Source organism: Podarcis vaucheri, assembly GCF_965113315.1.
Source record: "Podarcis vaucheri genome assembly, chromosome: 2".
NCBI classification, from domain to species: domain Eukaryota; kingdom Metazoa; phylum Chordata; class Lepidosauria; order Squamata; family Lacertidae; genus Podarcis; species Podarcis vaucheri.
In genome coordinates this window covers 59,807,828-59,822,184 of record NC_138760.1, presented here as the reverse complement: position 1 = coordinate 59,822,184, position 14,357 = coordinate 59,807,828, and the positions used below count along the sequence as shown (strand labels likewise).

General features: G+C 41.2%; 1 protein-coding gene across 11 annotated transcripts in view; it reads left to right on the top strand.

Annotated features, from left to right (window-relative positions):
• The window catches only part of ARHGAP26 (Rho GTPase activating protein 26), a 211,261-nt gene that overhangs the window by 105,695 nt on the left and 91,209 nt on the right, over positions 1-14,357 (top strand). For all 11 annotated transcript variants that reach the window (XM_082213473.1, XM_082213467.1, XM_082213470.1 and 8 more), the window contains 2 exons: positions 1,878-1,943; positions 2,791-2,865. In XM_082213473.1, coding sequence (XP_082069599.1) covers positions 1,878-1,943; positions 2,791-2,865 — 141 coding nt within the window. The remainder of the gene's footprint in view (positions 1-1,877; positions 1,944-2,790; positions 2,866-14,357) is intronic.

Here is a 14,357-nt window from a genome sequence, read left to right as displayed (position 1 = left end):
ATGCAGAGTTCTATACTACCTATGATGATGAGACTTTGTCTTAGTTGCCAAAGACTGTACCTATCCCACATAATATAATTGGACCCTAAGGGGGAAGGCATACATGGTTGAAGAGGTTTTATCACGTCCTTGGGATGCAGCAAATGTATTGTCATATCACTTCCCTAATATTTAGGGCTGTCCCTCAGTGGTAGTGCACATACTTTTCATGTGGAAGGTCTCTTGTTCAATCATCTTCATCACCAGGTATGACTGGAGACACTGTCTACTTGAAATTCATTTTGGAGAGACATTGCCAGTCAGTGTTGATAGCACTGAGTTAGATGGACCACTAGTGCTCTAGGATTAGGTAATTGCCTTTTAAGAAAAAGACCAGCTAGGCTTGAAAGGCCTCAGCATGCTGCTGAGACAACAGCTCCTCTTCTTTAGTAAAGCCATCCAGCACCTGCCACAGTGATCTGTCCGGGGTCCTGACAGACCATGCTTTGTCTTGCCTGTTATGATTTGAGCAGCCTTTGTTTACCAGTAATTTGGCACATAATATGAAATGTGCTTACCTTCGGAAAGACATACCATTGTGATCTCCCTTGTTAGTCACTGGCTGCTAATTCTGGATTTGTTCATTTTTATTCCCCCACCCCAAGCTTCTGTCGGCTTCCGTCACCCTGGAAAAACCTGTCTCCAGGCCCTCCTTTCATCTGCAAGGGATTCCACCGTGGTGGGGTTGATGCTGTCAGCCTTCTTGTCTTGTTTGCAGAAATCCTTGTAACACAAGAGTTGGTCTGCCAATGGGACTGGTGCCCGAAGCCATACAATAAAATTCAACATAAAAGGAACAACAAAAATACACTTAAAAATCCCCTAAATAATTTAAACAGTGATTTATTTGGGACGGTGGAGAGAGACAGAGAACAACCAATTCTCATTGTAGTAATAATGAAAAGAAAAAACTTCCTAAACAACATATATTAATTATATAAATGAAAGTAATACAGAAGATTGTCTGTTGTCTTTCTACCTTGTATTCCAACTGTTCATAAAGACCAGCTACAGTTTTAAAAGTGGTTTGTTTATCAGCTGTGGGAGTTTTTGTTTTGAAAATGACAGAGAGAGAGCTCCAGCTGTGTATCTGGTGTCCTTACAGGGAAGTAAATAGCCTCAATATGTTTACACAGCATGGGATACATGGGAATTTCTTGAAGGAGCCAGTCTAGTTTGTAGAACCATCCATAATCACTGGCCTGGTCAGCACGACATGTTAATGTTTAACTATGATTTAATGCAAACTTTCCCACCCAGACCCCCCTTTTGCTTCTCTCCTGAATACAAAGTCTGCTTGTGTTTTCCATGTCCTACTATATGTTTTACTTATTATGAAGCATGGTTACTGGGCTACATGAGAATCATGTAGAGTCTTTTTTTAGTATCTGGTTACTTAATACCAGTGTCAACGATGGGCCTGAAAGTATCTGACTCTGGGAAACAAATTTCCTGAAGTGCAAATTCCACTTGATATTTTGTCACACAGTTATACAGCATATCATAATGTTTTAGGTGGTATGAGATGATATGAAAGTTCTGTAAGTGGTATTTGATGTTCATGTGTGCTAGTGATTACCTAATATTGATGTCTTTAAGTGATCAACATGCATATTGGAAACAGCCCCATAATCTTACAGGTGTCGAGAAGGAACTTTTTGGTTGCAAGCACAACAGAAACATTTGCCTGATCCTTTACCTTTTCCAGATTTTAAAAGAACATGTTGGTGGAGTGTTACGATCCACTTTAAACCTGACTTTATATTTGATTGAGAACATTGGTATTTTATTTCCATTTTATGACCTTGTATATTCTTAGTTGTTTTCTCTCATTTCAGCTGCCCAGTTGGATATTATGGGCTTCAGTATTGTCAAGAAATGCATTCATGCTGTTGAAACAAGAGGTAATGGGGACCACCAGATATTCTTCTTTATAAAGTCCTGTTCCCAAATATCAGCCTTTCTAGCACTTGTATAAAGAAGTCGCCTTTCTTAGATTTCTCTCCATCCTTAGCTTGCTCAGTTTTGACAGTTGCCTATTTTACATACACATTTTCAGGATTGCTTGTATCTTGCTAGGATCCAGAATCTACTTATATACATGCATCTTTGTTAAGTTTTCTGATCTGCTGCTCCCAGATTTGTTTTTATTCATAATCTTCTATAGGTTTTAAAAGGACTTGTTGATCCATAATTTAAATAACGTATTACTAGAAGACCACATTCATATTTGATACCGAGGTATAACACAGGTATCCGATGTGTTTAACAAAAATTGTCTTAACAGCATTGGTCTTGATTAAATGAATATGTTAAATAGGAAATACCTATTCTCTGAATCTTTATTATTCAGCTATGTAACCAAACTTGTGCCTATTAAAAAAGTTGAGATGTCCCTTATATGATTGTGGGTGCAAGAGATCACGCCTCACCCCCATTAGATTTTAACTTGATGGGACGTGTCCCATTCTTCACATTCTCCTGCTGCTGACTGATATGAGAGACAAAATTCTTCTTGAAACACTCAGCTGGTATGCAGAACTTCTACCCTGTGTAGAAAACCTATACATTAAAGGGGTGGGGGAACCCCATGAACTATCCCCCTCCCCCAATAAGTAGCCTTGAAAGTGATTGTGGAGCTGTGAGGGCAATTTAATTCATGTTACTATTTGAGATACTTTATTTTAAAATAAACATTAAATTTATTTTTACCATTTTACTAATTTAAATAAAATATGTTCTCCCTCTTAGGGATCCATGAGCAAGGTCTCTATAGAGTGGTTGGTGTCAACTCCAGAGTTCAAAAGCTATTGAGTATTTTAATGGGTAAGTACATTTTGAAGAAAGCAGTTTGCTATTTTTCTTTGACACCAAGTGTGATGGTAGATGCTTTTAATGAGGAAGTGAGACCATCTGCTGTGAAAAGAAATGGTGAATTTTTTTTAGTATTGTGTGAAACCCTCTCTGGAGTGGAATTTTCAGTCATAGAAATAATGTAAATCTTTAACTTGTAAAGAATCATTACAGTTTCTGCTTAAGTTTACATATCTCTCTGCCTCCCCACCCAAATCAAACCTTTGGATCCCTTTTAGTATTTATTCCTGAATGAGAACTATGCATGTTCTCAGGCTTCTGGATTTAGTATTTCCTTTTCCATGTTTCCTTCCTCATCTTGTGCTTACCTGTGTTTGTGTTTGTGTTTGTGTTGTGTATTGCTGTATTGTGTTGTTTGTATTGAAACCCCCCCTTCTATTTCAAGCCTTACAAAAATCTAGCAAAATTCTTACATTTATATCCTGCTTTTCTTCTACCCTGGGACCCAAAGCAGCATAAATGTGGTTCCCAGGTGGTCACCCATCCAAGTACTGATTTGGACCTGCCTAGGTTTGGCCATATAAGGTTAATATGTTTGCTCTAGCAGCCCAGCACATTAGACAAAATTTTATCATCCAAAATAGGGTTCAGTGTGCTGAGAATCACCTATGCTAAAATGTATCTCTCAACTGGATTGTGCCTGTATATTTGTTATGACCAATGGCTCTTTAAAACTGAAGGCTTACTGACTGTTTTAGGTAATGTTGATTGTGGAGGTCCAGAGAAGAAAAGCTTTGCAAAGGAGGTATTGAGAAGGAATGATGGAGATAAGGAGTTCGAGATATATAGCAAAGCATCAAGGATGGAGGCAGAGTAGGCTGACAACAGATAACCTTAACTGAGAAGAAGGCAAGAGGAGGAAATAAAGGAAGATGTAGGTGGAGATACAGTCAGTAGAGAAGCTTTAAAAGTGAGAAATAGAAAAAGTACTGGCCTGTCACTTCACAATAACTTGACACAAAATAATTGTTCTTCCTTTTACACTGGGGAAAAATCAGAGGTTGCAAGGTTCAGAACTTCAGTTGATGGACAGTGTCAACATCCTATACAGATGTTTAGGAAATTATACTGATTGCTTTAGCAGAGGCTCATGAATCTGCTGATGAGTGGGAAATGTGAAAATAGAAAATAGAAGGTTTCAGTGGCCTTGCAAGAGTCTGAGATGATGGACAATGGTTTTTAGCATTGGGTACATTTAGAGCAGGGGTCAGCAACCTTTTTCAACTGTGGGCCGGTCCACCGTCCCTCAGTGGGCCAGACTATGTTTTTTTTTGGGGGGGGGGGATGAACGAATTCCTGTGCTCCACAAATAACCCAGAGATGCATTTTAAATAAAAGCACAATTCTACTCATGTAAAAACACCAGGTAGGCCCCACAAATAACCCAGAGATGCATTTTAAATAAAAGGACACATTCTACTCATGTAAAAACATGCTGATTCCTGGACCGTCTGCAGTCCGGATTGAGAAGGCAATTGGGCTGCATCTGGCCTACGGGCCTTAGGTTGCCTACCCCGATATAGAGAGAAGGAAAAAGGACCCTGGAGATGTTGAAGAGCCAGAAGTGGCAGGAATGGGTCATTACATGGATGTGGGAAGATATTGTCACATGAGTAGCATGAACAAAAGAGACCCTAGGGAGTTGCTACTCAGAGTTGATCAGGAGTGGCTAGAAGGTAAATTGATAGATCTCTGGATGGCTTGTAGTAAATCGCCAATTGGCTATAATGCCAAAACTTCCATTTTGCTTCTGACACCTTCTCCTGCTACACCACCACCAATATTTTGCACCTGGTTCTAACCAGTAGAGTTGGAGCTCTGGTAAAAAAAACCTATAACCCAACAAAGTAGATCCCACAAGCCTGAGGTTTGCCTTTCTGTGGAGTAGATAACACTGGACTAGACAGGCCCAGTGATCTGACATGCAATAAAGCAGCTTCCTGTGTTCAGCATTGCACTTCAGTGTACCTGTGCTATAATTACTATGGGGTCTGGAAAGTGGCTACCCAATTGTCTATATGTTCCATTCAGTGAACAAAGTTTTGCATAAGCAGCATCTTCAGAATGGAGACCCTTCACTCCCACCTTCTCTTCAAGTTTTCCCACTGTTCACGTCAGAATCTGGGAGCAAATGAGACAGATTTTTATTCACAACTTCAGACCTATATTTAGAAACAGATGTGGTTAGTGTGACAGGTTTACATATAATTTAAATGGCAGCTGGATCAGGTTTCAGCAAACTACGGCTAATATTGAAAGTGACAGTGCCATAAGAGTTTATGGAGTGACGTTTCTGTATTAAACAGGAAGCACTATACAGTTGATGTGGCTTGAACCTGGAGCCCTCTGTGGATAGTGTTGCATGAGCAGCAGCTGTGAGAGGGCTTGCTGCAGATATCCTGTGCGATTTTGAAAGTTGGTGTCAGCTTCCTTGCTGCAAAACGCAGAATTATTATTCCCTGTGAGACTTTCCTTGTGCAGTGTCCAGTCTGTAAATTTTTACTAGGAACTAAACAAAAGCAATGCTTTCTACAACCATCTTCACCAGGTGTATGCTTGAAGGACAGTTGTTTAGTATGTGGAGTGAGTCATAATCCTGCTCATTCTCGTAAGAACCTGTTCCTTCAGTTGTGTTGCCATGGAATGAGGACTGTCAACGTGCCGCAGAACAGAACGCAGTCTTATAAAGGAAGCCTCCCATGGACTTTCAGTAGCTTAGAAGTTTTAGGCTGAAATCCTGTGCACACTTACATGGTAGTAAATCCCACTGAACTCAAGGACTTTTGAGTTGACATGTAAAATTGCATTACCAGCCACATAATGAATTAAATTAGAAAGTCCAGCTCTTCAACTATTTAGATAACTGTGTCTTGCTTAGGAATAAAGGCAATGAATGTGTCCCCTTTTTTTAAACCAAGTGTTAGTTTTACTCTGAACAAAGGCAACTCTTGTTTTTAGCTTAGCGCACGCGAAAGACATTTTATTGTGTTCTGTGGTCAGCTTTAAGCAGTCTTCACCTCCATCATGGTTAAGCCAACATTCTAAATCAGAATCCATAAACCACTAGTGAGCCAAGAAACCACAACATTAGGATTGGCTGGTACCTTCTGAGAAGCGTAATAGGTGGCTTAGAAAATGTGTTTTGTGTAGGTTCAGTTTTTTGTTTAGGAGAAGCAAGGTTGAATGCAGGGAGTTAAGAGTAAGAATGAAGGGCAGTAGCATGAGCAGGGAAGCAGGCACACCAGGCTTTCTCAGAATATAGTTTTCTCTATTCTTTCCACTTTCTCCATAGAGTTGTATGAAGTGGTAGGGAACCAGGGGACTCATCATGCAATATATTTTGGGCAGTTAAAAATATAGCATGAATGCTGCAGATCTGTAAAAGCATGATTTCCTTATGAGTAACAGGGAGTTATGGCCATTTCCAGAGCCTATCTGACTGCACAAATTAAGGTTGTTGCTATATGGTGTATATAGCAGCTTGTTAGAAGTGTTTGTGAAGCCAGACCTGTTTTTGTTCTGTTGCTTTTAAGTGCCAATTCTGGTGGTTCTCCTGCTTAGTGAAGTGACTGTCTTCAGATTCATAGGTTTCCTCTCTGACATGGCAAATGGTGGACATGAGCAGTCAAGGTGCTCATCAAGGACGGTGTGGACCAAAAACCTGGCAGCAGCACTGCCATATAGCCTGGTGCCAGGCAGTGAACAGCCTTGAAACTGCTCTGGTCTGTGGTCCAGAGCCCACAACTTACAGTGGTACCTTGGGTTAAGTACTTAATTTTGGCCGGAGGTCCGTTCTTAACCTGAAACTGTTCTTAACCTGAAGCACCACTTTAGCTAATGGGGCCTCCCACTGCCGCCGCACAATTTCTGTTCTCATCCTGAAGCAAAGTTCTTAACCCGAGGTACTATTTCTGGGTTAGCGGAGTCTGTAACCTGAGACATTTGTAAGGTACCACTGAGGTATCACTGTATATACATTCTCCTTTTACGTGGTCAGTGTTTGGAGGAGGAAATGAAGCAAGTACCAAGGGATCATAGTGATTTCTGCTGCGATGCTCTATTTCCTGAACTAGCAGTGTTTCTTTTCAGTCCCCAAACCCTCTCTTGTAGCACATTTTTTGAAAAAAATTATAATATGATCTTGTTAATAGTGACCAAAGAGACATGTCCATGGGAAGAGCAATCTCTGTTAAAGAGGCATGTTCATATATATGTGAGAGGAGAGGAGAGGAGGGGGGGGGGAGAGAAAGATATTCTGAAATGTGTACTACGAGGAGGAAAGGCAAGTGGATGGCTGAAAATGAACTTTAAATCAAACTGCTCACAATGATACAACCACTGAAAGCCTGTATGTAATTGGAAATCCACCTCTCTGCATGGACACAAAGAGAGAGAGAAAGAGAGGGGGGCATTAAAGCCTTTTGTTTCTGTCTTTCACACATGTATTCCAGTATGACTAAAAAGTGCTTTAAATTACCCATGTGAAATTGATCAAAGGGACAATAAGGAAATGTGAGAATATTGGTTACTGCATGTGAATGTGCACCATTGGTTTCCATCATTGCTTTTTATTCAGGTTAACCTCAAAGGGAAACTCAAGCTATTCCATGCTGCAGCTATGCAGACATTTGTAAGCTATGGATTCCCTCTGGCTGTGTTTGTGCCAGTTAGACCAAGCGGCATTTCTGTTTCTCTTCTGCCTGAAGGGAAGTGCTGGAAGGTGGCCATTCACCACAGCACAGCTAGGAGGGGATCATCAGGGAAAATATGCATGCTCATTTGAAAGACTTAGGTCTCTGTGAATTGGTCAAAGGTTTGGTTCTGCAGTAGTTTGTCCACTCTTTCCTAACTACTTTAATGGAACCTCTGAATGCCTGTTCTTTCACGGTGGCTTGTTCAAGAACATTTGTACTTGGTCCTCATAAGCGCTTAAAAATAAAACTGGGTTGGGGGGGCAATCTGTTGACTGGCTCTTGGCGCTGCCCCACAGGAGATATGGCCTTTAGTTTTGGAAACTTGGTGGAGGGAATCCAATGACTGTTTACTTAACTCAGATGAGTTCCAAGCCCATCTGAGGCTGGAAAAACAACTCCTGTCTCCCAGCATCATTTTTTTGTGGATGCAGCCTCAAAATGCATGCTTCTGTGCAAATGGATGCAGATAATACTCTAATTTCTTTTGCACAGGGGCTGCTTCTTAGGCTACACTCTGAAAACCACAGCTGGGGAGCAAAAACCCACCTCCTGTAGAGGACCCTTGGGGTAAAAGGAATACCCTAGGATGGAGTGGATTTTATTGCCCTCCAGCTGTAGTTTTTCCAGTCACAGCCTTTCAAAATAGGTAAGCCAGGAAGTCTTCTCCAGGTTGATTTTAATTCCAGGTGGAGAAATATGCAAGGGCTATTAAATTTCTTTTCGCCTTTGAGATCAACATAATCAAGCCTTTGAAGTTCATTTCTGCGCCTGAGCTTACAGAACTTTGGGAACATTGGTGCTTTAACAGTAATGGGTACTTATGGCAATGAGGTCTTTGCCTTTGATTGGCTGAGCTGCTGTGGCAGTGTGGAAAGTACTGTGCCAAAGTCATATAGATAGTCCCTGTGTCCAGACTTAGCATCTAAATCAGGCAAGAGAGGTGAGAATTTTTATTTAAGAAAATCAGATAAATAGAAAATAGAGGTTCAGGCATGAGTCCAAAGGAGAAGAACCAAGGGGAAGTGCATGTGCAGGAGAAACTGAACAGCATTTTAAAAAGAAAATAAAAAATAGAATCAATGCACATTTGCAAGGCGGGGAAGAGAAGGGTATTCAATCCGTAGCTTTATAACTGCATTGGGAGTTTAACCTTTGTCTCTCCTACCCAAGCCAATAATCTAACTACTCCCTAAAGATGGTGTATGTGTGGTTACAATTATAACACACAGATAACTCAATTGAGAGCCACAGCATGGTGCTAAACATTGGCTTGTGAGGCTTATTCAACACCTGAGCTGAGCTAATATGTGGACGCAAGTGACTAGCCCACACATATGTTTGGAACACAACATAGATTTGCACCTTACCTCTCCCCTGCCCCCCAGCAAAACATTGGGGCCAAAAGAGAAGATCGGAAGACTTCAGTGTGCTTTCATTGAGAGTAAGGACTATTGGCGACTTCCGGTCGGCGCCAGCGCTAATGGCGGTCCTTTTTCCGGAGCTCCGGAGAAGGACGGCTCTGCGAGTTCGGGTCTGACCCGCTACGGCAAGCGGGGGACCCCTAAAATCACAGGCGCGGACGCCTGTGAACAAGGAGATTCGGTGGGCACCAAAAGCGCCCCCCTTTACCGCAGAAAGAGCCTTTTTAAAGGCTCTGGAACGACAACGGGGGAGCGCGGTGCTGAGAATCGCTACCCAGCCCGCAGGGTGAAGCCGCGTCGCCATCAGCGGAGAGCGCCGATTCCTTCCTGTAAAATTTGGACTGAAAAAGGCCCTGAGTAAGATTGAACTCTATTTGCTACAAAAATAACCGTAATTTGGCTGAAAACGGGGAAGGAGAAAATTAAGGAAGTCTGCCTTCCCCTGACTGCATGAGAACCAAAGCAACGAAAGTTAAAAAAACTGCATCCGTATGAGATATTGTTTTCAACTGATTAAATCTGACATTCGGACTTGGATATCCCCTCTTGCTTGCAGGGCAGAGGGGAGGAAAAAGGAACTTTATGAGCTGCACGATTAATTTAAAAAAGAAAAGGGAAAATCTTCTGCAACCTCTTGCTTGAAACGGACTGCCTGTAAGACAACAAGACACTGAACTGACTTTAAACTCCTGTAAAAGTTACATAGTATAAAAGTTACACAGTGGAGTTTTGATGGATACAAAGTTTTTGGACTTTGATGTTACAATATATTAGAGAAGACAGAGACTGCATTTATTGGAAAAAGTGTTGCAATATACATTTGGGAGCATTCTGAAACTTGCTTTTACTCATCCTTTGTCTTTGTATGGGGACATATTTAATTTGCTCCCTCTAGAGGGTAAAGTAAAAGTTGCCACAGTTTGGAACGGTGGAATTTTCCTCCAGGAGACGGCTCCCGTGGGAAACGACCTTGGGATATGAGTGGCCCAGCAGACGAGATAAGTATGAGAGCCAAGACAAGACAATATCAACAACAGCAACAGCAACAAAAGAAAAGAGGCTCGATTTCAGGCACCCCTACAGCAACAACAGGACAAGAGAAAGGGACAGCCATCTCCATGGACGCAGTGTCACAAGCTCTGCTCAAGATAAATTAATCTCTGGAGAACTTAACAAAGCAGACTGCAGAAAATACTAAGAAATTAACAGAAAATTCACAGAAACTGACAGATCTAACTACAAGATTGGATTTGAATACAGAATCTATTAACAAGCTTACTCAAGAAAATTCTGCAACACGCCAAATCGCGGAAGAAGCTAGAACTATTGCTGGAGAGACTCAGGAAAAACTAGAACCGATTGCCAAAAAGGTACACGGCCACGACGCAACTCTGGCTTTGTGGGAATTACAAAGAAAAGAGAGGAATTTGAAACTACGATCAATTCCAGAGAATGAAGGAGACAATCTTGTGGATTTCTTAACGCAAGAGTTTGCAGATTGTTGGGAAGACCTAGAGGAGGACGAATTCAAGATTACAACAGCGTTCAGACTGGGTAAAAGACAGAACAGGAAGGTACCGAGGGACTGCTTGATCACCCTTAGATCGAAGGAAGAAAGAGATAAAATTTTAAAACTACACTTTGAAAAGGCCTTGCAAATTGAAAATTCATCGATACAGATCTTTAAAGATATCCCTAAACATATTTTGGATTTGAGAGCTTTCTACAAGGATTTGGTCTATCTGCTGAAGAAGAACACCATCCTCTTTAGGTGGGAATTCCCACAGGGACTGTCTTTTGACTATAAGGGGAAGAAGGTGAAAATAAAGACGGTACAGGACAAAGAGAGGTTCTTGGAAAGAAACCGAGAGGACTTACAGAAGGGAACTGTGGACCCAATTGCAGAACAGAAGAGAACAATAGACATTCTGAACTTATCTTTTGGACAGAACCTATCACTACCAACAGAGGAAGAACAACAATTGGGAGCTGTTGGAGGAACACTAGAAAAATAACAAGATGGCCCTGCAATTCCTTAGTTGGAATTGTAATGGGTTGAACATGCCTTTAAAGAGACGACAAGTTTTTCATATTCTGAACAGAGAACAATTGGATGTGATTTGTCTACAAGAAACTCATATAACCAGAGCCCACAGGAGATTACTTACAAATAAAAGATTGGGACAAGAATTTATTTCGTCGGACAAAGTCAAAAAAAGAGGAGTTGTGATTTATGTAAAAGAGAAGTGGGCCCCAAAAATGATATTTAAAGACGAACAAGGAAGATATTTGGCAGTTGAGATACAAGCACAAGGAGAAAAATTTTTGATAATTGGGATCTATGCACCAAATGAAGGCAAGGCAGAATTTTTTAAGAAACTTCATGAAACCTTGATGGACTATTTGGATTACAATATGATAATTATGGGAGACATGAATGGAGTGGTCTCCACAAACATGGATAAGACACAAAGACTGACAGTTATCAAGGAAGGGAGACTTCCGAAGACCTTTTTTGAAATGATGGAAAACATGGACTTAATAGACATATGGAGAACAAGGAACCCTCTCGAGAGAGAGGGAACCTTTTTCTCCCAAGCAAAGATGACCTGGACCAGAATTGACCAAATTTGGGTTACTAGTGGAATGGCCCCAAAGATCAAGAAGGTAGAAATCTGCCCAAAAACCTGCTCCGACCATAACGCCGTGAAGATGGAAATGAAACTTACGTTAACTGGTCAGTTTAGATGGAGAATGAATGACACCCTGTTTCGAGATAAGGAGGTCCACAGGAAGGCCCAAAAAACCCTAAAGGACTATTTTGAAATAAATCTAAAGGGCGATGTGGAAAAGAGAGTGATCTGGGACGCAAGTAAAGCTGTGATGCGAGGTTTCTTGATTCAACAAAACTCAATAAAGAAGAGAAAGCAGAATGAGAAAAAGGAAAGGATTTTGGAAAAGATAAAGGAAGGAGAGAAAAAATTAAGATCAAAACCAAAGTCCCAGGAGATATTGAGAGAGATTAAGTTATACCAAACACAATATATGGAATTGATGAACCAAGAGATAGAATGGAAGATAAAGCAAATGAAACAAAAGACATTTGAATCGGCAGACAAATGTGGCAAACTTCTGGCATGGCAATTGAAGAAAAGGCAGAAATTAAATACAGTTACAAACCTAGAAGTGGATGGAAAGAACATATCCAAACCCAACGAGATTAGAAACTGCTTTTTGAGCTATTTTAAAAAACTCTATTCCCAAGGATTACAAAATGAAGAAGATATAGACAAATTCCTTAATAAATATGGATTACAAAAGATCTCTCACCAAAGCAAGGTGGACTTGAACCAGAGAATAACAGAACAAGAGATAGAGGGTGCCATTCAGGATATGAAACTAGGCAAATCTCCAGGGCCAGATGGACTTACTTCCAGATATTACAAATCCCTGAAGGAGTGGTTGATACAACCGTTAAAGGAAGTTTGCAACGAGATTTTAGAGGGAAAAAAGGCACCTGAATCGTGGAAAGAAGCGTATATTTCACTCATACCAAAGACAGAGACTGAAAAGACTCAACTGAAGAACTACCGCCCAATATCATTACTCAATGTGGATTACAAAATTTTTGCAGACATTTTAGCAAAAAGATTTAAAAAAAGTGCTGATGGAGAAGATCCATAAGGACCAAGCAGGCTTTCTCCCAAAAAGACACCTATCAGACAATGTTAGGAATATAATAGACATTTTGGAAAAGTTAGAGGTGAACATAAATACCAAAGCAGTTTTGATATTTGTGGACGCGGAGAAAGCCTTTGACAATATTTCTTGGAGCTTTATGAAAAAGAATCTTCATGGGATGGGGGTAGGGCAAGGATTTGAGAATGGTTTGGGTGCAATATATTCTGAACAAAAAGCTAAGTTGATTGTAAATAATGTAATAACTGAGGAACTTAAGATAGAAAAAGGAACACGACAGGGGTGCCCAATTTCCCCATTACTTTTCATTTCGATTCTGGAGGTGTTGCTGAATATGATTAGAGAGGACCAGCAGGTTAAAGGGGTACAGGTCGGAGCTAAACGCTATAAACTAAGAGCATTTGCAGATGACCTTGTATTGACTTTGCAAGAGCCAGACACTAGTACGAAAAGGGTACTAGAAATAATCCAACAATTTGGACAGGTAGCTGGATTTAAGTTGAATAAACAAAAAACTAAAGTCCTAGGGAAAAACTTAACAGACATGGAGAAGAATAAGTTTCAAGAAGAGACAGGGTTGATGATGGTGAAGAAGGTGAAATATCTAGGGGTATATTTGACATCTAAAAATTTGAATCTGTATAAGGACAACTATGAAAAATGCTGGTCAGAAATTAAAAAAGACTTAGAAATTGTTACCATAAAGCACCAATGCTGCAGCAAGCAAAGGCTCCAGCAGCTCAGTCAGCTGCTTGTGGCTGGAAAGCCAGACAGGATGTTTGTGACTGTTGCCATGGAAACAAAGGGGCAGTCCATTCTGTACTGAGCACCGGATGTTAGCTCAGTGTGTGTGTCATATGACCCGTACTGGAAGTACATGGGAGGAGTTTCTTCTTGCTGTTGTCGAGTGCAGACATGTTTCTCTGTACTGATATGAGAGACAGAAATAAAAGATGTAAATAGTTTTCTGTCTGCTTCTTTCCCCTCCTGGGGGACACCAAAGGGGAGAGAGGATGAACGGTGTGTTCCTCTCACATATCTGAGATGAATCGCCGGGACCTCGCCTGCTTATCAGCAGAGTGGAGACGCGGGGAGGTCGACAGGAATATCTGCCGGTGCCTACGCTGTGGCACATTCCTCTGACCCAGGCAGAATTCCAACAGTGGTAGCAGAGGATGGTTGCTGTCCATCGGACATCTGCATGAGAGGCTGGTGAATTGTCCTCCTCTGCTCCATGGAAGCCTGAAGTGAGAGGCTGATTCTCTGCAGCCAGAAGCTGACCAGAAGAAGCTGACAGCTAAGCCGATGCTCAAGGTATGAGACTTTAAGGGCTTAAAAGTGTGAATGCAGCTTGATTCATTCTCTGCTTCACGGAGGAGCGAGTGTGGGAAAGCAGCTCCAACTTAGAAGAGGCCTGCATACCAGGCATTTTTGTGGTTTCCTGTCCGAGGAAAGGAATGCACTGTTGCTAGGCAACGTCCTTCAGAAGGCTGTGCCTCAGAGAGGAGAAATGGAAAGTTACTCGAGAGGGCTGGAAGTCAGTTTGTGCTTCAGAGAAGCGAAAGCAAAGTTTTGTTATGACTAGGTCCTCACGAACTGGTGGAAGGGACTTTCCAACGCAGCCAGAGTC